The 27,159-nt window shown below is 44.0% G+C and overlaps 1 protein-coding gene across 1 annotated transcript in view; it reads right to left on the bottom strand.

The window, feature by feature from the left end:
* The window catches only part of LOC119163130 (acid phosphatase type 7), an 80,547-nt gene extending 59,893 nt beyond the window's left edge, over positions 1–20,654 (bottom strand). Inside the window, exons 1-2 of the mRNA XM_037415071.2 lie at positions 20,435–20,654; positions 4,490–4,684 (exon numbers count right to left, since the gene is read on the bottom strand). Coding sequence (XP_037270968.2) covers positions 4,490–4,684; positions 20,435–20,534 — 295 coding nt within the window. The 5' untranslated portion in view covers positions 20,535–20,654. The remainder of the gene's footprint in view (positions 1–4,489; positions 4,685–20,434) is intronic.
* Positions 20,655–27,159: the final 6,505 nt, after the last annotated feature.

Below are 27,159 nucleotides of genomic sequence, written 5' to 3'. Positions count from 1 at the left end.
TTATGTTTCCACCAGTCACATACCTTCATCATCCATTCACGTACCGAGATACCAAATTTTGTATATGTGACGCTAGTAAAACATGCGCGAGCACATTATGAGCGTGGCATGTAGTCATGTTGTTACAAGACAGGCTTGTCCTGATTTTCATGTTAGGGTCTGTCGCTTGTGTTCGCCATGCAATCATGTCATACTATACCAGCTTTACAACAAGCCATGCGAACGAAACCACCGCAAGAGCTGCAGGACCATAAATGTAAATCATGACATTCATGACGTAGTTGTCATGATTTCCTTGTCAAGACTAGTGAAATATGATCTCCATACAGTCATGTTATGCCACACCAAGTTTGGTATTGTTACCATTATCGAAATGGCCAGGAGAGCTAAAAGTCGTAGGCAGATAGATAGATAGATAGATAGATAGATAGATAGATAGATAGATAGATAGATAGATAGATAGATAGATAGATAGATAGATAGACAGATAGACAGATAGATAGATAGATAGATAGATAGATAGATAGATAGATAGATAGATAGATAGATAGATAGATAGATAGATAGATAGATAGATAGATAGATAGATAGATAGATAGATAGATAGTTACGCCCAAAGTCACCGAAGTTCGCTAAGAAATGCTTCGGATTTAATATCTGATGTTTCTCGTTCCAAAACCACCATATGATTATAAGGGATGCCTAATGAAGGGTTCCAGTAATTTTGCCCATCTGATCTTGTTTAGCGTGCACTGACATCGCATTCTACACCAGCTTATGTCGTTTAGTCTTCTTCGATATGGCACCGCTGCAGCCTGGATCGAATCCACAATGGCCTTCGCGTTAGTAGTTGCGAATAGCTTAACCACTACACCACCGCGGCAGAGTGGGTGCGGATGACAGTTGAGAAGTTGAGGGAGAAGGGAGAGCGTAATGCGCAGCATAAACATGTATATTATAGCAAGGGCTAAAAAAGAATATTGACGTTAATAAGAAGTTATGCCAGAGTGAGGAGAAAAGCAAGGAAATGGACATTAGAAGAGGAAATGGCAAAGCATAGCCTAGCTAATAGGTATATGCCTTCATTTGAATGCTAATGCATTCCTTAGTCGGGCCATGTCAGGCGTCCATAGGAATCTGTCCACCGCCCTCTCTCATAGCGTCAGCTGCGGGCGCACGCGTCCCTAGAAACCGGAGCCCCCACCATTTCACACTTTGGAGTCGGCAGCTGTGATCAACAGCTGAATACGCATGCGCTTATTTTCGCCTCGAGCAACCGATACCCCCCCCCCCCCCCGTTTTTTTTTTACTTGAACGTGATTATCCACCGACTAAATTCAGAGCATTAGAAGCACGTTTATCGCGTTTGTGCTGCCTTGGCTCAGCTGGAAATCAATGCGTTCTCAACGTATTTTTTAAATGCGAATGCACTTTATAAGCGACCCTGAATCCGCCATCCGCACTGCGCCTCCTCCTCTCCCCTAGCAGCCGCACGAGGAGTGGAGCGGAGCGTCTGTAGCATCGGCGCAACAACGTCACACACCACGTGATTGCGTGCGCTCCGCCCTCCGCTCCGTGGCTGCGCGCAACCCAACGACTTGCTAGAGATCGACAAGTCGTCATATGTATAGATCTATCGCAGGCATCAACCTCGACTGCGATACCTCCAAGAACGACTACAACGCAATCGAATGCGAGCATTGCACGCGTCGTTGAAGATGTCGCGCTGGTTGAAGTCAAGGCAGCGCGGCGAAGGGCCCGTCATGCCGAGCGCAAGCGGGCGAAGCGGGCCGCGGACATAAACATCATTATAGCGCGAATTTACTCTCACATATACGCGTAAATTCACCAAGATTTCCCGAGAGGGTCTAATGGTTCCTGAAATTCGAAATGTGATAACACGGGGGAGTTTATGTTAACTCACTGGCGAGTGCCAACGGATTTTAACTTTACTCCCCCTCATAGCTTTAGCCCGTGCATTCGCACTTAATCATTTTCCCCTTCGGGGAAATGATTAGGAGTTTTTTTTTATAACCGTACACGCTATACCTACTAGAGCTGGAAACGCATACCACGCTTCTCCCGACAGAAAAACGCCCCGTGCTGCGAACGTTGCTATTGGCAGCACGTTGTAAGAAAGAAATAAGAAAACATTATTTTTCTAACGCTGGGTTCTCACGTATGAAACGCCGTTATGACGCTACGCAATGCATTCGCATTTCCTCACGATTTCTTTCGGTAATATAGGGGATTTTAGGGGCGAAGCTCTTTATAGCGGCACCCGTTCGTCCTTCGTAGTTGTAGTAATAGTGTGTACCCAGTCTTACATTTTGACCTCCAAGGTGGTGCCGGTGGGAGATTTCTTCTGTGTGTTGTTGAAGAATAAAAAATTCGCAGCGTGCGTGTTCACTAAAAGCCGAATTCCCCTGTCACTCATTCGCCCTTAGCAGCCATTGGCATGTACATTGAGCATTATCTGACAAGAAAGGGTTGCTACATTATACTAGCTGGGCGTAACCTCCTTGTTTTTAGATAGGGTTAGCGAGCGTAGAGCTGCAGTGCGATGATTACAATGAACTATTATATACCATGAACTCAAGGTGGTTAAAGGTGGGAAGTACATACGAAGCGCAAGCCTCAAGAAAGCAAAAGCCGAATTCTCCTGTCTCTCATTTCCCATTAGCAGCCATTGGCATGTACATTGAGCACTATCTGTGAGGAAAAGGTCGCTACGTTATACTCGTTGGGCGTAACCTCCTTGGTTTTATGAAGATTTAGCGAGCGTTGGGCCGCAGTGCCATGATAGCAGTGAACTAGTATATACCATGAACTCGAGGTGGTTAAAGGTGGGAAGTAGACACGAAGCGGAAGCCGTAAGAAAGTGTACGTATGCCACCTCTCGTTTAGTCATTGGAATGTACGCTGGATGGTGGTGCTTCTATATAAGGAATATATCATCAAAAGATGCAAGATGGCGGTACTAGGAGTGTTGAATAGGTGGACAAAGAGACACACAGAGAGATGCATGAACGGACGCACGGATGGCTGTACGGAAGGATCGACGCATTGACGGACGCAGGGGCGGATGCATGGACGAACGCAGGGACGGACGCACAGATGGACGCGCGGACGCATGAATAGACGCACGCACGGACGGGTGGATGAACTTACGGGCGGCCAGACAGACGCACGCATGGACGAACGAAAGCAAGAACAAATGAACGGATGGATGCTTCGCCCCACTCTCCATCGTTCACTCCGTGGATATGCTGCCATTTTTTTTGCGCAGCCAGGTATAACTTGGACTGAAAGACATGAACTCGTTTGCACATTAATTTTCGCTTTTAGGGGCGAAGCTCTTTAGGGCGTGGGCTGTGCGTCCCCTGTAGCCTGTATGTAGCCACCTCTAGTTTAGTTCTTGCAGTGTTCACTAGATGGCGGTACCGTCCCCTGTATGTAGCCAGCTCTAGTTTAGTTCTTGCAGTGTTCACTAGATGGCGGTACCGTCTCCTGTATGTAGCCACCTCTCGTTTAGTTCTTGTAGTGTTTACTAGATGGTGGTACTTGTAGCTGATGATGAAAAGATGCAAGATGTTATAAACTAGAAAGCGGTACTTGTAGTTGAAAGACGCGAGATCTTATAAAATAGGAAAGATGTCACATATGGCACGTTTTGTCATCATGTAAGTATTGTACATTTCATACTTTCTTACCGGTGTCACTTGTATTATGTGGTTGGTACGAAAGCAGGTAATAAAAAAAACGTGTCGTTGGGGGAAGGCAATCGTTCGATTTAGTGTGGCGACGTACGCTAGGGGGAGCATTGTAATAAAATTGAGTAGGAAAAATGTACGGAAGATTCATGGTTTACCAGGTTTTCCTCCAGAGCTTCGCCCACTCATCATCATTCACTTCGTGGATATGGCGGCACTTTTTCTACTTTTTCAGTACATGTAATATTTAGCAGTACATCTAAGTATAGAGCAAGGCGTCTCTCATAATTATATGGTGGATTTGTGACGTTAAACCCCATATATCCAAAGTATAAAGCAAGACATAGTCATCTATAGTGAAGCCTAGCAAGGAGCCGGCAAGGAAGGGAAAGAAAAGAATATGGACCTAAGCAGTGAGGTATATCAAAATTTAGTAATGAAAAGTGGAGGAGTGACCCATGTTCGAGGTTATGGACAAGTTGGAGGTGAAACGGATAGGATAGCGGAGTATAATGGAGGTTGGTGGTTTAGGCTGGAGCCGGGCGTAGAAGAATGCATTGTGCAGCCTCGCACAGTGCCGCTAGTGTGGCATTTCTGGTGGTTTGGCCCGACTTTGCAGTATTTCGCTTTCCATCGCTGATGCTTCTACGCTATTCCTTGGGGCTTAATATGTTAGTTCGGATAACTCCGCGTACTTTCTTTGCTATTGATGAGTGTTTAAACGAATAAAACACTGTAATGATTAGCTTTCCTGCTTATTGCATGCTCATACTTGCCATAAATTTCTCCAGGAATGAGGTCTTCCAGCAAGACCCTGTGAATATATATGAGCCTCTTCTCGGAGCCACCATCGTAGAACTTGGTGCTGTGACCCCTTGCTTGCTTGTCTAGGCCGTTCTTGCCGAACTCCACCAGGGAATCGTTAGTCGGATCGAAGGTTGTCCATGTGACCAGCATCTGCGTAGGAAGTGCTGCGCACAGACACAAAGACAGACGCCGCTGAAATCTGAAACCCTAAAAAAATTGGGTATTTCAGCTCTACCTTCCAAAACAGCTACGATACTGTGAGCCACAATCTGTTGCAAGACCACTAACTAACTTTACACACACGTCCGCTTTTTATGTGTCTGTTCTCTCGACCAATAAGACCCCTTTGGATTTTTACCCGCATCCACAGACTTTTTACACATGTCAGTGGCAATTCTTTATTTTTGATACAAACACTCTTGTTCACTTTGAGTGGGTATGACCTCCTCCACTGCAGCTAACAGACAACTTCGCCACTGCATTGCTCTCAACAATGCTTACTTTCATGTGCGGAACATTTTTTTGATGATCTTCAAGGACTCCTCACACAGGCAGAGGCACGCTTGTAGTTACGATGAGTGATTCTGCAGAATGCAAGGCGTCTGCATTCTAGGACCACTCTCTCAGATTAGCGACTCTTTGTGCGGTGTACGTAGTGTCCACAACAGCATTGCGTCCGCAAGAACGCTGCGTTTCGCATAGTACGCATGAGCAGAATTTGCGCGTACGCGCCCTAGCGGAACGCAGCGTTATTACGCCGCTCCGTACACTACGTACGCAGTACTAAAGTTCGCTATTGCCGATGTCTTACACTACTAGCTTGCAGGTGCTTGCCCTATTACAGAGCATAGAGAGCGTAAGCGCCCGCCTGAGCAGCTTTTCGAGGACAAGTACCAGAGTAAGCTCCCCTCCCCCCAGAGATGAAATCGCTTATGAATTACCCCCACAACTGTAATGCTGGATGTGTTATCTAACTGATTAATTATAGCCATGATCAGCGTCACTGCGACTACTGCCGGGCAACGGCCTATTTCAAGTTGCGCCAGTCAACCACACCTTAAGCTTTTGCTGGGCTTTCGTTATGCCCACAATCTTCTCAATATTACTACATGCAATCATGTGTGAGCAGCGGCTCCAAAAGAATTAGGCATATCTCAGACACAGTAAAAATCGCTGCAATACCGAGCATCCAACCGATAGCTGCATACACTGCCCTGTATGAAGGCAAATCAAGTGAATTATGTGAAAAATCTAGTTCATATAAACGGCATGGTTTTCATGAATGAAGGAATGTACCGTTTTGAATATATGACCCTATTTAAACGTATGTTCTGATAAGTCTTGTTCCACCTGTCATTTCTGTTTGCCATGTACTATTCTCGTGCCATATGACCTTTAGCATTTGTTCAGTTTATAAATAGCCCGCAACACGGCAATTAACCTTTTTCACTACAGGTTTAGCACCCTTGGTGGTGAGAGCCAAAAGCAAATTTAGTGGCTTTCTAGTAAACGCGACAGCGTCTCAGCTTGCGCGTTCCTTTGCACCCATCGCCTCCGAGATGGTGTGCCGACAAGTTTCGGAGGCTATGAGCCACCAAATTTGTTTCGGGGTGGCGCCGTTGAAGTGTTTCCGGTGCTCATGCGCAGACGGCGCCCGTGAAAAAGGTCCACTAAAACAGTGACATGCGAATCATACCGCACACGACAATTTATGTGATAATTTCCATGGCACTATTGCTCGTTCGTCGTACAGAACTGTCGCGTACACCTATTTTAATCTAATTTAAGCTTGCTAAACGACCACGAGCGCATCACGAGCTTTGAGTTTAAGTAATGCACTGCAGGCACACCATGCGTGGTACTATTTTCGTAATAAATTGAATTGAAGTTTATTTTCGTCCTGAAAATCTCACAGGATCGGGAGCAGAGGCTAAAGGTTATATAGCCTGACATGGGGCCTCTGCTCCTAAATACAGTTTGGCACGCAGGCCGCTCAATCTGTCGCATTTTTTTATAAATAAATATATAACACAACAAGTAACACACAAAAATAATTAAATAACACAATAAATAAACAATACCACAAAAAAGTTTAGCATGGTCATGTCACACTACTTCAGGGAAAATATTAGAAAAATCACTTTATCACAAAAGCGTCATCTGAAAAGAACCTTTAATACAGAATATAAAATAAAGCATAAGAAAAGCAACTAGTACACGTAACTCAGATTGATATATAGGATGTAAATAATCAAGTACAGAAATTTAATAAGCATACTCAATATCATGGTTCATTAGGATGGAGTTGGTGATGGTGTTCGAAGGTAAGGAATTGAAATCTATGAGACCGTGTAAACGATTTAACATTGTGGGTATTTGATACTGAACGTGTTGCTTGCCATAACTTGTCCTTATTGCTGAGATTTTCCAGCGTTGCTGACGCATAGTATAATGAGTGTTGTCAGGCGGGTTCTGAAGACACTGTGGCTTGTTTTGTTTAATCCACTGCAGAAGTTTGAAATAATACAGTTTTGTTATTTTTAGTAATGCGTATTTTTCAAAGAGTGGTTTGGTTTTCAAATCCCTGATAGTACCATGGTATTGCTCGAATGCTCGCAAAACTCTTTTTTGCAGAACTAGTAATTTTTGATAGTTTTTTTGTGTAGTAGTACCCCATACCAAAATACCGTATGTCATTTTAGAGTAGAAAAGGGCGTAATATAATTCTATTTGTAACCATTTTGGTAAGACTGGGCTGAGCTTATATAAACATCCAACGGTTTTACTGAGTTCTACCGTTAGTTTTTCTATATGTGTGTTCCATGTCAATCCCTCAGAAAACCATACACCCAGGAACTTCTGGCTGGTGACTTGCTCTATCTCTTTGCCCTCAAATAAAACAGTTGAACTATAGTTACGCGGCTTATTAGGTGGGGCAAAGACAATGTATTTCGTTTTACTAACATTTAGTTGCAGTTTATTCAAACTAAGATACGCGGACAACTTTCGTAGGTAGTTATTAACCCGGTGTTCAAGCTCTAGAATGGATGTGCGACTAAAGAATATGTTAGTGTCATCTGCATACATTATTAACTTGGGAGAACATGGGATATCACACAGGTTGTGTATATAAATTATGAACAATTGAGGACCACCTGTCACTTAGGTTCGTCAGAAAAGCACTTCATGCCACTTTTAGTGGATCCCAAGCTTGATGAACTGCCGCGAGCGTTCCATCATTTGTCATTCAAGTTGGCCATACGTGAAATTTAGGTCATGATTTTCAGGTTACCACCTGTATGTTATGTTTGCAATAGAGAACTGTGTGCGAAACAATGGCGCATATATTTTGGGATTGCTTAATTTAAGTGTCGCAATGACAAACCTTCACTTCAACAAATGAAGAAATTAGTGCGGCGAGGTAAAGATAAAGTCGCATTGTATCAGCAATGTCTTGTTAGACGAGGTCAATAGATACTATTAAATGTGTGATATACTTCCTAAAGAGTACAGAACTGGACACTGTCTAGTGAAGCCACAGTGCTGAGTGGTTGGTTCTCTTTCTTTTATGCGCATGAGTTGTTTCTGTCTCCATCGTCACCATTCATTACTTCTGTTTTTTTTTCCTGTCCCTCTTTCCTGTACAGAGTAGCAGGCTAGAGCGAACTATTTCCGGCCGACCTTTCGGTATTCTACTAAATCATCTCTCTAATTGATTGATTGATTGATTCATTTATTCATTCATTAGTTGATATGTGCGGTTTAACGTCCCAAATTACCCATATGATTATAAAAGACACCGTCATGGAGGGCTCCGGAAAGATTTACCAACTGGGGTTCTTTAACGTGCACCCAAATAGGAGCACATGGGCCTACAGAATTTTCGCCTCAATCGAAAATGCAGCTACCGCAGCCGAGATTCGGTCCGGCGAAGTGCGACCAGCAGCCGGTACCTTAGCCACTAGCCACCACGGGGCATCTCTGTCGCATCAGTTTCGGACATATCCATTTGACCCAATGGCCGAGAGCGCTGAGACCATGCGGTGCCGATCATGCTATACATGGCATGCATTTCGTGGTTTGCATGTTAGAACGTGTCATTTCCTTTCTTCATGCATTGCTTTCATGCCACAGCAGTTTTGGTATATATCAAGGTAATGAAATGTCAGAAAGAGCACGAAGACCGTGAAATGTAAATTATGCAATTCAGGATACAAATGTCAAATGTTACCGTGTTCCTCCTAGTCATGTGAAGTCATTCTGAATTGGAATACATCTACACAGACAAACAGACAGACACACAGACCGACCAACCGACCGACTGACCGACCGACCGACAGACCGACCGACCGACCGACCGACCGACCGACCGACCGACCGACAGACCGACAGACCGACCGACCGACCGACCGACCGACCGACCGACAGACAGACAGACAGACAGACAGACAGACAGACAGACAGACAGACAGACAGACAGACAGACAGATATGCTCAAAATCACCTAACGTAGCCAGAAATGCATTTAACATGATTTTTAGGGTGGTGCAACTGAAAACATTGGTGCTTAGTCAACGTACAGTCGATCTTGTGTTTACACAAGTTCTAGAGGATAAGTATAAGGGTATCAATGTGGTCTTGTTGGTAAATCTTTTGAACTGCTTTGATTAATCGTAGAAATACACATGAACACCAGAAAGCACAAGTGGGCACCAAAAAGTGCTACTTGCAGCATGTTTATTATCAAAGATCATATCGCTTATATTCTTCTATCACTAGGCAGACTCCTTAACACGTGGGGTCACTGAGGACATGCACGACGCAAAGCACTCAATTTAAGCGAAGCCACGAAGGGACGATATTGTTAATCAGCACTTGCACACAAACCTTTACATCTTAGGTGACAATGCTGTCAATATGCGAACACACAACTGACCCAGTGCATCGATATGTTTGGCTTAGAATCAGAAGGATGATATTTTTGTGTCGACCAACAGTCTCTGTGTTTTTAAACAGTCATAGTTTCAAAACACTTCTCTGTAGGTCGACACGACGAAAGGTAACCTTTCTGATTGATGAAGTGAACATATCGATGCACTTGGGGAGTTTTGTGTAGTTTCCAAATCCAGTCATTGTTGGTCGGCATAAAGACGTTATGACCCTTCGGAGTGTTGCTGCCAAACATATCGATGCACTTGCTGAGTTGTGTGTTAACATGTTATCGATAGCATTGTCACGTAAAGTGTAAAGGTTCGTGTATAAGCGCTGATTAAGGATATCGGCCTTGTCGTGACTTCACCTAAATTGAGTGCTTTTTGTCGTGCATGTTCTAAGTGATACCATATTACACTATCTGCCAAGCGCTGGTAGTATATAAGTGGTTTGATTTTTGAGAATATACGCGTTGTGGCCAGAAGCAGTTTGCGACGTTCTCTGCTGAACGCCAAAGATGCTGAACACCAAAGATGTTCAATTCAGAGGATATGTTGTAATGTCAAGAATGTTATATCGCTCACCTTTGAAATTTCTTTTTTTGACGAGAACCCATAGCACGACGCTAATTTTAGAAGTATTCTTTAGCGAGAGGCAGCGGTAAATTCACTGTTTCTCATTAGTTGCAGACCTACTTAACCTCTCTTAGTCTTTCAGACCCTTTTCGCATGCGTAATTCTGAAGCGCTTGTTCAGTTTCTCTGAGAGGAGAAACCAAGGCGTGGTTGAGAAGCTGTTATCACACATATCCAAGATGTTTATTACCGTCGCGCATTAAAAATTCTCAAAATGTGTGAAAGATTGTATTGTATTTTATATATACATGTCTGTGCACATATGGTCATTCTTGCATATAATCGCATACTTATATGTGTGTAGACATATATGTATATAGATGTACATAAGCCTTTATTTCTTTCTTTTTAATGTGAAAGTCTTTAAAATACTCGCGGTGACTGGTGTCCAGTCTCCTGGCACGCGGCCAGGTGTAGCATCTCCCCCACACCCGGAAAGCTTATATAAATCGCCAGTAGGGCCAAACAACGAAACGTTTTTTTCCTTCGACCGCGTCCTCACCTTACATGAGAAAACCTTACAGCCAAGTGCTGACGGAGGAAGCAAGCGCACTCTGGAAACTCCCTTCACGCGTCCTTGCGGGAGTAATGGTGGCCGCGCTCCTCCGTTCGAGATTATCAAATATAAGCTTCGCTCACGACCGTTTACTCTAAAAAACGTTTGCTCACCACATAACCTTTAAATCGAAGTGTTAATATACATATGCGTGTACGCTTTATTTTCAACTGATATTACTAATTGTGAAAAACGCAAAACGTTGTGTGGTCTAGCAACACTGATACGTCCACCTCTTAGGGCCAAACAACAAGATGTTCTTTCCCTTCGACCGCGTCCATAACTTACGCGAGGCTAGATCATCACGCGGGCTAGCTGTTAGGTGAAGCGATCATTCAGGGCTAGAAGCGGATTTAAAGGCACATGGAGGTAGCCCAAAAGCATTCTTACGCTGAGGAAGCTAGGGTCCCTTCAGCGAGTGCTCCTCAATGAGGAATCTTTTATTTATTCATTTATTTATTTATTTATTTATTTATTTATTTTACCCTCAGGGTACACCGTATATTTCAAAGGGGAAGGGCATGCCCAACAATGAAAAAAATACAAGCAATACAAAGCAAATGGCATAAAAATGTTGTCACTAATTGGGGTACAAAGATTATTACTCCTAACAACCCACATCATAATAAAGCAAATGATAACACTAATTTTATTTTTATTACATGGTGAAGGCAAAAAGCAATACAAATAAACTGTTCAACAAACATACAGGGGGTAATTAGGTAATCATTGTTTTAAGGACATTCTTAAATTGAATGGATTCATTGATGCTTGTTATTGATGCAGGCAGGAAATTCCATTCATTACAAGTTCTTGGGAGATATGATTGGGCATATGTTACTGTGTTGCAATGGGGGACTGTGACTTTTTGTTGGTGCTTACGGCGAAGAGAAATGAAGGGAGCAGCTTGGATTAAACGGGAACGGAGTTTCGGATTATGATAGAATATTTTATGAAACAGGCAAATGCGAGTGCGCTTTCGGCGGGTAACTAGTGGGATGAGGTTTAGAGAGGCCTTAATTTGAATGACACAGCTGAACGATGGTAGTTAGCCAAAATGAAACGAGCTGCACGATTTTGAATGGATTCTAACATGTGTGATAATGTTACCTGACCGGAGTCCCAAACAGCTGAAGCGTATTCCATTTGTGGACGGACGTATGTGGTATCGTAATAACTTTAGTGATGATGGAGCAAGAAAGAAGTTTCTTCGAAGGTAACCCAGTGTTTTATTACCTTTGGACGCTATATGTTCTGTATGTAAATTCCAGGACAAAGTGTTAGTTATGTGGACGCCGAGGTACGGGTAAGATGTTACAGTTTCAAGGGGGTGACTGTGAAGAAAGTAAGTTGGACAAGTTGTACTCGACGGAGAAATCCTCATAGACTTGCATTTTTGAATGTTTAGTTCCATTTTCCAAATATGACACCAATGAAGTATGTTATTGAGATCAGCCTGTAGAGAATGAATGTCATTGTCATTAGATATTTTACGGTAAATCACACAGTCGTCAGCGAACAAACAAATATTGGAAGTGATAGTAGAAGGTAAGTCATTTATATAGATTAGGAATAGCAGGGGGCCAAGTACTGATCCTTGAGGAACCCCAGAATCAACCGGTGCAGTGGAAGAATTAACATCGTTAGTGCTGACAAATTGAACACGAGAAGAAAGGAATGCACGAATCCAGTTAAAAACTGCAGGGTCAATTTTTAGAACACTTAGTTTATGTAAGAGCAGGGAATGGTTAACTTTATCAAACGCTTTATCAAAGCCAAGAAATATAAAGACAGTTAAAGAAGCAGAGTCCAAAGATAAATGCAAAACATTAGTAAAAGAAATAAGTTGAGTATCACAAGAAAACATCTTTCGAAAGCCATGCTGATTTGAAGAGAAAAAGCTATTATCCTCTAAAAAATTAACAAGATGAGAAAATATTATATGTTCCAATAATTTGCATGGTACACATGTGAGAGATATAGGACGATAGTTAGATGGACTATGTTTATCACCGCCTTTATGTACTGGAATAATCGCAGCAGTTTTCCAGTCTTCAGGTAGTACACCATCATGATACGATTGTAAAAATATGCATTTAAGGATGATGGAACTGTATTCTTTCGTATTCTTTAAAACTTTACTAATAATTCCATCAATACCGTGAGAAGACGTTAGTTTCAGGTTGTCGATAATTGTGATGATGCCATGCGAGTCAAACGTGATGGGATCCATCGCAAAATGATTGTACGACTGAAGCTCAGGACGTTGGGTATAATTAGATGAAGAAAACGACTTAATGAATGTATCATTTAGCAAAGTAGAACAAAGATGGTCGGGAACAGGATCGCCGGTGGGTGTAACCAATGATACTTTACTGGTGCTAAGTGGTTTTATTATGTTCCAAAAACGTTTAGGGTTAGTCTTCAGGATATTCGGCAGGGTTACATTGAAGAACGAAGATTTAGTATCCTTTAGCGCTGGCGAATATGCTAGAGTGACATGAGACGGCTTCAGCAAAATGGAGGCTTTCTTACTGAAGAAAGAATTACTTCTTTTTTTTTTGGCTCTCAGTAGCACTACAACAACAATGGCGTCTCCCCAATTCGAAGATATCGAGAATACGGAGGCATTCGAAACAAAGCCAGATTAGTTTCCCGTTTCGCCGTAAGTCGCAGTAAAACTCAAAACTTGAAAAAGAAAAAAACGCACGCTTTTCATTTGTGTGAAATTCTGCGGGTTCGTGAAAAAGCTATGACATAGTCAGTCGAATGGCCTCAGCCTTTCCTCGTACACAGAAACTTATAAAGAGACCTTTATTGTTAGGAATAAAAGCTCCATCAGCTTCAATTTTCAGGAAAAAGGCTCCGATGACGCCGTCATCGTCGTAACTTCCCGTCGGACAAAAACACATTTGTTAAATATACCGGACATGCATGGAGCTTCCAAGACATGCATATGATTGAAAAGTACAGCGTACTGAGTCCTCTCATCTGTTCATTCGTCCAAGCGTCCATTTGTCCTTCCGTTCATCCGTGCGTGTATTGTTTCATCCTTACGTCCACCTTTCATTCCATTCATTCATTCGTGTATGCATCCCTCCATCCGTCCGTCTACCTAACCAAGCATCTCTCCGTCCGTACGCCTGTCTGTCTTTTATACTAGTCGACAACTTCGACGTAAGCATTATGAACCGTAGGACCTAGCGAAGCACCGTAAAATCGAGGCTTGTCCCTCTGTTGTCCGTAGTTTCTGGTTGGCACACGGTGTGAGTGGCAGACACCGATCGTAGGTAGAGAAGAACAGGCATGTGGATGCGCGCGTGGCAGGTAGTTAGCACCCACTAGCAGCGGGCAAACTGTAGTTGCGGCCAGGATTGACAAAGATGATTCCTGGTGTAGGTCCATCTCTTCCCTGGGGAATTCCAGGTTTGTCCGCAGTCCGACTCCCCACATTTGGCTCCCACCGGCAGCTGCTGCAGCATGGCGACCCAGAGAACGACCGCAATCGGATTCTAATGTGTGGGGAGCTGCCGCAGCAATGCCTGTAGGGGAACCCAGAGGCGGCGAGAGTGAGGGAGTGCTGGCAAAATGTCCGGAGCATTCGCTACCCGAGGTTGGTGACACCGATGCTCGATTGAAGCGCGATTTCTTTGACCATTTGTTCGGACACGGCTGCAAGAAGTGCGAATGACTGTGGTTTGACTACAATGGAAAATCGCCAAAATTAAAAATGAAGTGTCCCACCTGTTGCAGTGACAGTTTTCTGGCGATCACAATCACAGTAAGTACTTGATTCGCTCTACGTGTAAGACGAAGTCCGCAGCACGGTACCATAAAGGACCAATAAAACAACATTGTACAAACCATACACACGTATTGTAACTTAATTGAATGATCGAGTTGGCAGTATAGGAGGTATTCACAGTTATCCGAATAAAAATCCTGATGCTTCACTAACCCAACATCATTCACTTCGTGGAGAGGCGGAGACGTTTTATGGGGCGACGCTCCTCTCAGTCTAGCCTTGTATTGCGTCAGGCGTAACCAGCAGTATCAGACAGACAGATACACACAATGACAGACGGACTGACGGATGAAAAAGTGGACGGGTGGATGGATGAATGGATGAACGCATGGACGTACGGACAGATACACGGACAGACAGACAGATGCACAGACAGACAGACAGACAGACAGACAGACAGACAGACAGACAGACAGACAGACAGACAGACGAACGACGGACCGGCGGGCGGTCAAACAGACAGATGAACGGACGGACGATTTGCCCCACTCATCATGAATCACTTCGTGGATATGCTGTGATTTTTAGGGGCGAAGCTCCTTAAGGCGTGGGTCGTTGTCTTCTCTGTATTAGTAGGAATAATAGTAGTATATGTTGCCTCTAGTTTGCGGGTTGCTCAAGAGATGACCCTATGTGTATGTATCAGTGGAAATAATATAACTAGATTGCATTAGTGCTTTTCACATAGTAGGAGATTTCGTATAGTTAACACACGTACGGACGGATGGACTGGTGGCTGGACAGACAGACAGACAGACAGACAGACAGACAGACAGACAGACAGACAGACAGACAGACAGACAGACAGACAGACAGACAGAAGCATGAATGAACGTACGCACGTATGAACGGAAGAACGGATGAAAGTACGTACAGAAGTACGCATGGGCGTATGGACGGAAGCAGAGACTGTCGCGCAGACGGACAGAAGCAAGGGTGAAAAGACGGACGGGCACACGGTGAACGTAGTGACACATAGAAGCATGGACGCAAGCACGGGCGGACGGCCGCACGGACGGACAGATGGACGGAAGCATAGAAAAATACATCGATGGACCGATGGACGGATGCAAGCATGAATGGAATCATGGATGAATGGACGCATAGACCGACGGAAGCATCGACAGACGAATGAAGGGAAGCACGGAGAGAGAGACAGACGCATTGACTTACACACATTGGGACAGATGGATGGAAGCACAGAAGCATGGATGGACGCACAGAGGGACAAACAAACGGAAGCACAGACGCACGGATGGACGCATGGAAGGACAGCCGCATGAACAGATACACGAATGGACGGACGGAAGCATGCACAGATGGACAGACGGACGAACGGTTCGCCCCACACATCCTCATTCACGCCGTGGCTATAGGCTGTGATTTTTAAGGGCGAAGCTCCTTAAAGCGGCACCTGTTCGTCCCTCATCGTAGCACGTAACATGTCTTACGTTTTGACCTGCAAGGTGGTGACGGTGGGAGATTTCTCTTGCGCGTTGTTGAATAATAAAAAATTCGCGGCGTGCGCGTAACTAGAAGCCGAATTCTCCTGTCTCTCATTCCCCATAAGCATCCATTGACATGTACATTGATCACTATCTGACAAGAAAGGGTTGCTACGTTATACTCGCTGGGCGTAACTTCCTTGGTTTTAAAAAGGTTTATCGAGCGTTGGGCCGCTGTGTCACGAATACAGTGAACTAGTATATACCATAAACTCGAGGTGGTTAAAGGTGGAAAGTAGACACGAAGCGCAAGCCGTAAGAAAGTGTGCGTGTGCCACCTCTCGATTAGTCCTTGGAATGTCCACTGGATGGCGTTGCTTCTATATGCGGAATATATGATGAAAAGATGTGAGATTGTAGTACTTGGAGTGTTGACTAGATGGGTGAACGGGCACACAGACAGATGCATGGACGCACGCACAGATGGTTGCACGGACGAATGGACGCATGGACGGACGCACGAACAGATGCACGCACGGACGGGCAGATGGACGCAGGGAAGGTCACACAGACGAACGCATGGACGGACGGAAGCAAGAGTGAATGAACGGACGGATGCTTCGCCCCACTCTCCATCATTCACCCCGTGGATATGCTGCCATTTTTTAAACCTTGGTCCTAGAGAGGCATATCGCAATGTGAATACATAAATCTACAAATTTTTCTGAAGGGTATTGCGTTCAGACTCCGTTTAAAATGAGCTAAAAGCGTATTGCACTAAAGGCTATTTATTGGCTCCGGGTGATATCCAAAGTAAAACGTAGGCGCTTTCGGCTACTAAGACAACCGAAAGAGGATATTTTAAGGGCGCAAGCATTACCAGGATGATTTGCTGCAATTGCTCTGCCTAAGGTATAGCTCTCGTCAAGGGTGTTTTGTCTCCAGCAGCAGTGGATTGTACGAGGGCACAAGGCAGGCTAGCAGCGTATAACACGCATGTGATAAAATCATTGCAAGAATGGCGAAACGATTTTTCTGTTCCAGATCTCTAGAAAATGTCTCCCACCGACATGAGTGAACAAATAGCATTTAAAAGCCCAACTGAGGAACAGCGCCGGGAATGCCGCACGAAAAGACGTTGGGCTACGGCCACAACGTTCTCAGTCGACAATCCGAAGTCGGTCAGCGAGTGTGTGTTTCGCGTGAACGCTTCCGCAGTGAATACAGTGGTAGCAGTGAAGTGCGTGCGCGCAAATAAACTTTACTTGGTGGGCGTCCATTCTCTGCGTCGGCCGCGGCCCATGAGGTCGACCGACACTTCTCTGAGCGCCGGATCGGACGCGAATCGGCGGAACTTGCACGTATTGTCTCCCGTTTCAATGGGATAATACTGGGCAAAATATTGGCGCTATGATGACTACCTTGTAATCAAGGGATTCATTTGCCCGCAGCTAAGCGTATATCTTGTATTTTGCGTGCACATACAATATTAGAGACTCCCTCGCTTCACAGTTATGCTAGGTGGCAGTGAACACACGGCTGCATGGAGCAAGCAGACGATCGTGAAGGCGCAAGGTGCCAGTCTTCGCGTTTTCGTTCTTGAGGCCACCAAACTATAGCCAGACTGCTGCTTGAATACACCAGGATTAGTGCTCCGATTTGACGTGAAGTTGGTGTCGATGTCGGTAGGTGCGCAATGAGAAAACTGATTTTATTATCAAAATAAAAATATCTTATCAGCATTTTCTGAGCTTCATACTTGCTCAGAACCGTATCTGAAACAATTTTTGTGCCCGATTTCGCGACACTGCTGTATTCAAGTCTTTTCTCAATAGTCCGCTAAAGACAGCATGAGATTCTGCTGGTATGACAGCATTTGCTGCTCTTAACTCTTCTCGAACGTGTTACAGAGTTAAATAAATCGCTGATAGTTCTGCAGTTGTTGAGGAAAATGTATGCTGTATAGGAAACACCCGTGTGATGTTTATCAAATTGCGAAAGAAAACTACAGTGCCACAGTGACCTTCGCTGCCTATAAAAGAAGGGTCGGCAGATACCGGAATATAACTGTCAAATATTTAAATAGGTGTGAGTGGGCCAATTTAAATAGTGCTGAAATAAGCTGGTCAGACTTCTTGCGTATTAGAGCAATTAAAATGGATGGGAAAGACGCATTTTTTGTGCTCTTTCGGAGTTGCAAAAGAAGTGGATTCTTCGAAACTACTATAGCCACCGTAATAAATAATGTCCAGGTGAGAGATCAGGCGCTATATAAGATGAATAATTAATGCTTCACCGTCAGGTACCTTGCTAACTAGGCAGCATACCTGAAATTACCGCAGCAATAAAAACCAAAATATTCGCCGTATCTGGTACCGAATCCAAACCTTGTTGCGCGTAAAGGTATAATATATATGCGGAGTGCCTGCTCTTTCCAAGAGGTTCAATTGATGGCGTCTTTTCTATCACATGTTTTTTTTCCTTTAATTGTTGATGCCTGATCTGCTATGCTATCTATAGTAAAGGCGAAATATATAAAAAATTGCAAGAAAACACACACAAACACACACAATTGAAGCCAAAATACTACTCAAGAGAATTTATTATGTACTGATAGGCTTATTGTTGAGCTATGATATGTTTTGAGCAGCGCACACAACAACACAACCACGCACTGGCGCAAACGAGGCGCTGTGCTGCAAAGGACGCCTTATTAGACAGTTATAGTTTAGCGTTAGCGTGATAGCGTAGGTTAAGGGAATGGCGTTACCGTCCCGCTAACGTTCGTTGTGGGCAGCGTCTTATAGTTTAGCGGGATAGCGTTTACGTGCCCCAGCTGGGGTGGTGGCGCCATCTATTAGATGATTAATTAATAATTAGTCGAAATAAAAAACGGGAATATTTGCTATGCAACCGCGCGAAGCACTGTTAGAAGTTTATTTTAGTTATAATAACAGTAAATAAATACGAACCACGCACCAAACGCGAGACATCTACGTTGCCAAATTGTTTCCATCGATCTTGTAGTTTGGTCTTGGCGTGTTCGAAAGGGGAAGCTATCTCAAAAGCTACGCAAACTTATCCGTAATACTCGTTCATCGAAGCTAACTGAAGGCAAGCGAAGCCGCCTTGAACAGTCGTTTGCGGCGGATGAGGTGAATCTTTCAACAACTACGCCAAAATCACTTCGAAGCGGGCGTCCGAGAGCACCGCCATGTTTACGTACACTACATACATCTACGCTACCACGGTAATGTGAAATCTGAAAAATACCGCTCGTATGGGAAGCGGTACAGGCGACGTACGTATCTGCGCATGCGCACTTTAATTCCGGTATCACGGTAGACCCGGTAACCCGGTAAACCCGGTATACTATAACTCTCTATTGTCGATAGACCCGCTATGTGTAGGATAACGCAATCATGCGCAGTGTGAACAGTAAATTTGGCCAAGACCACAAAGAGAAAACACACATAAAGAGCACACAAACATATCGCCCAGCAGTGACAAGCTTCTGATAAAAATTGCAAACAGTACGTGATCATATACCAAGGTGTCGGCGCGTTCGTTGCGAGATGATACCAAGGCGCAACTGATAAATTTATCTTTTCATTTGTATATTTTTTTTTCAGGTATTGCTCTCGTTTTTTTTGCTTTTTTTGCACACAACCTCCGTGCCAGGTGGACTGGGCACAAAGTAGAATCTCTACAATGGAAGGCAAAAAGTCCGAAATATTTTGCCGAGAAGGGACGATTGTGTTCTGCTACTCATGTGTTTAGGCACTTGCCCGTCTGATCAATGTATACAATGTTACATATCAAAGATATCTTGCATAACACCTCTTTTGTGAGAGCAATGTAGATATTCCGGCACTTGAATTCGAACGGGTGCATGTGTTTGTTTTCACCATTCACTTTTTGGCACTGCCCTGAAAGCCGCACTGGTGCCGAGAACTCTACGTAAACACCGGATTTATGAACTATTTAAAATAATCATAGGAAGTTGCGAATTAATCACAATAGCAGCCCTAGGACCGGAAGCACTGAAGAAAAAATGAACACGCAACCTTCATGACAAACAAAGAATACATTATTATATGTCATCACAGCGTAGGGGCTTGAAAGTGAGTTGTATCATTAGCGTATTGCTTTCGTAAAAGAAAAGATTTGTTCTGTAAATGCAGCTACATGTTCACAAACTGTGCCAACGAAATAACAGTGGTGCAGTTTGGAGTGCGCTTTCACAGCCTTTGAAATTCTTTCTGCTCGAGACCGTACAGTGTGCTACACAACAAACAGTGCAACAACGCGATGCAATGATGACAGTGATCAACGGTTGAGTTTAGTTGTCAGACTGAGGTGATGCGCTTCAGCTAGCATTTTCCACGCAAATGTTGCATGTCCGAAATATTCTTCCAGGACACTTCGCAGTAACCGAAGTGCCTACCAGGCACACCGCGCGAGCTTTTCATGCATTCGGGAAACACTGCCGCCTCTATTTCGTCCTGCTATTAGAACTAGACAGAAAAACATTCCTCTCACCTCCATAGGAGAGATGAACCTGTTCAGGCTCCACGTAGAGCACGGCGTCGACATAGACGACGCTTATGGCAGCCGCGACCAGCCATATTAATCCAGACATCTGGAACCGCGCAGCGGCGGTCAGCTGCTGACCTGCTCTCTCGCAAGCCACAAGGCAGCGTAGCACTCAAGATGAGCTACCGGCAGCAGATATCGGAACGCTGTTTATCACTGCATGACGGCAGCTTGCTGTTCCGTGTGGGGCGACAAACAGCTGAGCACGTGGGGGGCAGGATGTGATCGCGGTTATCGGGTTCGTCACTTGAGCAACGATAGCATAGTGAGCCGTGCCAGATGAAACCGTATCCATCGCCGCGTTTCCCTTTCTCCATGCCCTATCTCCGCACTCACGGCCCCACTAGAGGGTTCGGCCACGACGCCATCACACTCTAGCATTGACGCACCGTGCGACTCAATGATAATGATATGTGGGGTTTAACGTCCCAAAACCACCATATGATTATGAGAGACGCCGTAGTTGAGGGCTCCGGAAAATTTGACCACCTGGGGTTCTTTAACGTGCACCCAAATCTGAGCACACGGGCCTACAACATTTCCGCCTCCATCGGAAATGCAGCCGCCGCAGCCGGGATACCGTGCGACTCAAGGCGATCTTGCAGTATCCTCCAAGATCGCTCGTCTGAGAGAGGTTAGTTTCGTGCCTCTGAATGCTATAGCTCCCAGACCTGCTGAAAGCATCTGCCGAAGTCAAGGTTCGTGATCTGGAGAGCAAACAACATAAAAATTTCCGGTAGGATACACGCGTTCTAGGAACGTTCAATTTCACGAAAAGCAAAGTGTTACGGTGTAGATCGGCGTAGGTCTGCAATTTGAGGGGTGTGCATATTATGGGCTTAGAATTATAGAAAGATGAGATGGCTTTCTCTTTGTACTGCTCACTTTAGGCATGCTCGCATATTCTTTGGCAAATGTCCAAGAAATATAGGGGAGGGGGGGGTTAATGCATGAAACGCCTTTATTATGTACGATTCAGCACCAGCGAAAAATGCAAAACAAACAAATAGAAAATCTGTAATTAAAACAGCCTTTATTTTTCTTCTTCGCCTTCCCCGTTTCCCATAAACTCTGTTCTTCGTAATACCGGTCCACTACATGTATACAGGGTGTCCCCCGTAACTTTAACCTGAGTTTAAAAATATGCCAGAACACGTAATTACAACGCAACCAATTGCATGGTGCTCACCATTGCTTTATTTACACATATTTTGTGTTCCAAAATATTGTTTTAATAGTTCTATTTAGTTAACTAACTTTTGAAGGCACAAAGATAAATAAAAAAATCAATGAGAAAGTTGTAGATTGTTTTGCTAAACGTCCAAATGGATGGTTTCAAATTTTAAATTTGTTACGTATAAGTGTTTTTCTGCTAACTACAAATGCCCGCGAAATACAAAAAAAAATGCCACGTGACAAACCCGCTCACGCGTCATTGCGAACGATTTTTCTATTGCTCCCTAACGTTTCGCGTTTAAACGACACACTTCCCTCACACCAGTTCATGACAGTGATAAGCAGTCGTAACGGTTATCGTTTTTGGGGCCGATAGCAAAAAGTCTTCATCGTAAATCCATCACCATCGTTGTGGCCCTGTAGAGACAGTAGAATGGGGCAAACGCTATGGTCAATCGTACGTGGAACGTTAGAGAGCACTAAAATCATTGTGCGGACAGGCACACGAGCGGGTTTGTCACGTATTTTTGTATTTCGCAGGCTTTTGCAATTGGCGGGAAAATATTAATACCTGAAAGATATCAGACGTTTTGCAAACCTTCGTTTTTTTCAAATCTTTGTTTCTTGAGAAGTTTGTTAATTAACATATCTTATTAAACAATACTTGAGAACACAAAAATAGTTTGACTAACTCCAGGTAATGGTGAGCAATATGCATTTGGCCGCGTCGTAATTACGTGTTCTGGCTTATTTTTAAATTCTGGCTAAAGTTACGTGGACACCCTGTGTAGACCTATTCATGCCACTCAAACTATTCTATGTTTTCTCAAATAGAGGGGGGGTATTATTGCACGAAACACCTTTATTATGTGCAATACAACACCAACAGAAAGAGCAGCAAAATGAAACAGAGAGTCTGTAGATGTAGATGTAGAACCTAACCTTGCGGCTCACACCCACCCTAGGGGATCGGCCAAGAATCAAATAGCTTAACAAAAACAAAGAAAATGGGATGTATATATTATAATACTGGCGAAAAGAAAATAACCAGAGATAGTAATTTTTTCTGAATTATTCTTGGGAAAAAAATATTGCTCATTCAGTAGGAACTGATTTATCTAAATGATTGATATGAAAGAAAATTTTTCTATAGCCTACATGGATTAACTGAGAACCTTTTGATATTGAAGTTATTAAGTAAATATCTTAGAGTGTGCAATGAAATCTCGCACGGCCGCGCACCTTTCCCTGTTGCTGTTTCATAGGGTATATGCGCATAGGATTGTAAATTGGACGTTGTCAAAGCTGAGCCAAGGATTCGTAAAGGTATTTGTAGTGATAACTTTGTTAATGTTGAAAACTTTCTACAAGGAATAAAAAGTGCTCCACAGTTTCCTCTTCTCCACAGAAAAAAAAACTAAGCGGGGAGACAGTCAAGCCTAACCTAAACAAATAAAAATTTAATGGATGAATACGACAGCGTAATCGAGTGATTAAAACCTCCAGGCATTGGTTACGACATGAGGAAGTCTTCCAGGGTGTCAATAAATGGTGAAATCCACAGCATTTTTTAAAGAAGTTGTTGAGAATTCTCGCATCATCGTTTGCCTCCAAAATCTAGAAGCTACTATGAAGGCTGTGGTAGGGGTAAAATTAATAGCTGGTCTGTCAAACGCCGCTTTCGCTAGTGCATCAGCTGTTTCATTTAGCGTTATGCCTGTATGCCCCGGCACCCATACTAATCGCACCTGGGTTAAGGGATTCGGAACTAAGGAGTTGAATTCGACTAACGCTTTCGAATAACCGGATGTCGTGAGCACACTGCAGACTGACAAGGAGTCTGTTATTATTACAGTGGAATTCATTGATGCCAGCAGTTGTTGAAGGGCTAATACTACCGCTAAAAATTCGGCAATAACGATAGGTGTGTAATCTGGAATTCGGAGGGAAAAGGACCAGTCTACAACAGGGCAGAATCTGTAATTATAACAGCCTTTATTTTTCTCCTTCGTTTTCTCCGTTTCCCACGAAATCTGTCCTCCGTAGTACCGGACCATTACATGTATAAAGGCACCCGACAGTGGACCAGAGGGCGCGACGAAGCTCCTTTGGCCGCCTCAGCATTGTTGGTACCAACCGCCAGAGATACTAAAAAAAAATGGAACGCTCGCTGAACATAGTGACACGTTGAAGTGGCAGTGCCCTTTTTAGCACGTTTTAAAAGAACGCATCCTCGGCGCTTACATAATCAGCCGTGACCCCCTTGCTCACAACTAAAAAAGAAAATGATATGCATGCACAAGTTCGGTTTTGCTGCATCTTTTCGCTAGGCTCTGCATTGGGAGATTCGGTTTTGCTGCGCCTACGCGCTATGCCGCGTGTTCTTGCGCTGCCATCAGATCTCGTAAACAGCATTGCCGGGTGCCTATAGAGATATTCACATCTATAATTCAAATTGAAAAATTGAAACAGGACATTAACAGTATGATATGCGGGCATAGAGCGATTCAATATAGTACCGGTTATCATCTCTTTGAAGGTCTAACGTATGTTGTCTCTGGAAATATTGCCTCAATTATGCTATGGATTTCAGTGATTCCCGATTGCCACGTGCTACATTGATTCCTGATGGGTGTAGGGACTCAAATTTGTGTATTAAATATGATTCCATGTACTTTCTCTCACGAGGAAACCGGAAATTGGTTTGTCGAATGTAAAGTTTTGCTTGGTCGGAATTTCGGTCCTGTTCGTTGAAGTGACCGGCTACTGCTTTTAGTAAATAGTGTTTTGTGTCTGCGTGGTGGCCGTTCAGTCTTACGAGAATCGGCTGACATATTTCGCCTGTAGATTTTTTTCTACAGGTGCCACACTCAAGACAATATATTAGGTTGTTTTAGGTGCAGGTGAAGCTAGATGTCACTTTGTGAATGTCATTAGATGCTGTGCTTTTTACGCTGGTAGCCAGCTGTATGTGTTTGCAGGTGAAGCATCTGAACCGGCCACAGGAACCAGACGTTGTCCTACTCTGTTTTAATTTTTGCGTGAACAAGCATGTCTTTAGTTTTAGCATTGCATCTGTAGGCGACTTTAAGTAGTTAGGGGAAGATTTTCTCAACTTTCTGGTTGGTGGTTAGAATTGGATAGTATCTTGTATGTTGTTTATGTTAGGGAGTGCATTAGAAAACTTGAAAGAAAATGAGTTGCTGTTGTTTTGCTTTTGGATCGTGGTGTGAGTGCTTCATTGCGGTCCAGTTTCAGTGCATTCCTATAGGCTTTGTAAATGTATGTGCTAGGGTGCTTTTTGTTTGATTGTGTTGCTCTTAGGGCGGTAAGTGGGTTTACGTAGTCTTCGTTTTCCACGCATATGTGGCTTCACTTGTTGACTGACCCTTGAAAATGCCCTATTTACAGTGTCTTGGGTGATGGCTTGTATATTCTAAGTATTGTTGCTTGTCAAATGGTTTTTTTAATGCAGATTTATCTTTACTACACCATTTTCAAGATGTATGGTCATGTCTACAAAGTTGATGCGCTGAGCTTCGGTATCAGAGGTGGACTTTATCGGCTTACGAAATAAGTTTAGGAATGAAGTGAATTTATCTAGATTTTTAAGCCCATGTCCCCGTATTATATATATGTCATCTATGTACCGGAAGCATGTGTGAGGTTTCTTTCCACAGTGGGACAGGAATTCGGTTTCCAGAATTCGCATGAATATATTTGCGTATATAGGAGGAAGTGGGGTACACGTGCTTGTTCCCTGTATTGCAAAGTAGTAGTTTTCCTCGGATTTCAACTAGTTAGGTGGCCTTAGTAATTCTAGTGGTGTTAAATATACTTTGGTACAATGTTGTGCGCTCTGTCAGGGTGAGGCTAGCTCAACTGAAGCGAAGCCCTCGGGGGGATAGCAATGTTGAGCTATCCTTATCCCGAGAGGGCACACGTATTTATTACATTTTCATATTTATTACACAAATTTAAGTCCCTACACAAATCAGGAATCATTGTAGCGCATAGCAATTTTAAATTACTGAAAGCCATGGCATAATTGTGGCAATATTTATAAAGACCATACGTTCAACCTTCGAATAGACATAACCGATGCTACATTGAATAACTTCTAGCCCACATCTGGTGTCACAGAACGAGCGCTCAAAATGGGCGCGCCGCCAAATTCTTGCGATAACGCGCCGGAGTGATGCCGCGAGCTCAACGGAAAAAAAAGAAGAAAACAAACATCTAAAGACTCCCCGGGCACGCGACGCTCTCCCCTCAGAAGCGTGGCTTCGCCGATGAACCTCCTCACCCCACAGCGGCAGCCGGGCAAGCACTGGAAAGTTCTAGAAGGAAAGGGGCGTGTTCTGACGGGTTGAGTCGTTGAGTCATCGGTCGGGGACGGCCCTCGTACAGTCTCGCGCCTCTCCCCAGCCTTCTCTGCGTATCGCGCCAACGAAATGTTGAGAACCTTCTGGAATGTCGCGCGGAAGGTATTTAACCGAGCAACCGAGACGAGAGATCAGGAGAAGACGGATGTTAGCGCCAGAGCGCGTAGGGATTCCGCCGTGTGGTCGGCGAAGGTTTTGTCCGTAGCGACAAAGCAGGAGAAGAAGAGGATTTCCACCTGAGGGGTTAAGGCTCGAGCTACAGGCAAGAGCGTGAGTTTACCGCTATCGAGCGAAGACGCGTGACAGCAGCTGCGTGTGTGAAGCCGACGTGTTTCCGGCGAAGAAGTTTGAAGCTTGGAGAGTGGCCAATTGAAGACGCGAGTTTTCCTGGAAGAGAAACTTCGGGGCAGCGGAACGGCAACAACGCTGGACTTTGAGTGAGTGATTCTCGGAAGAGTATCATTCAGACTTTTGTTCCAAGGACTTTGGACTGAATAGGTTTTCTATCTCTTTAGTCTTTAAGTGTCCTGGTTGTTCAATGCATGCGACTGCATTGTAGTGTGCACTGTTGTCTGTGTCCGTAGTTCAAGTGTGGCTAATTGTACTGTGTAGTACGTTGTTTGATCGGACACATATTGTACTCAGCTATTGTGGAGTGAGCATATTTGTGTATTGTTTTTCAGATCTGCCATTATTGAGAATATAGTTTTGTTGGTTTATCAACTCTCGGCTCTGACTTGTTCTTTGGGCCACAGCCGGCGTCCGCTGGCGCGCCAAAAAAGGACCACTTCTAAATTGTCCACGCTTTCGTGGTGCGGTTTGGGGGGCCGATACTTCGGCCCTTAGAATTAGCCCGGCGATCGCCTCCCTAATTAACGGGACCCGTGACAATTAATCTGGCGTCCGCGACACAGGACCTTTTGGTGCACAGTGTGTCCAAAGTAGTGAGAAAGAGCCTCGAGTTGTTGATAGTGCTATCGGAACGATTTTGTGTGTTGTTCAGTGTTCTCGTTAACGAGTGCAAAGGAGTGTTCCGATAGACTAATTTAGGCAGATACTTTTTGCACGCGGCAAGACTTTATTTGCGAGACACAATGGATCTCGAAAAAT

Source organism: Rhipicephalus microplus, chromosome 9 (genome assembly GCF_043290135.1).
Source record: "Rhipicephalus microplus isolate Deutch F79 chromosome 9, USDA_Rmic, whole genome shotgun sequence".
Taxonomy (NCBI): Eukaryota; Metazoa; Arthropoda; class Arachnida; order Ixodida; family Ixodidae; genus Rhipicephalus; species Rhipicephalus microplus.
Note: the sequence above shows the minus strand (reverse complement) of the source record. Positions and strands in the feature narration are given on the sequence as shown.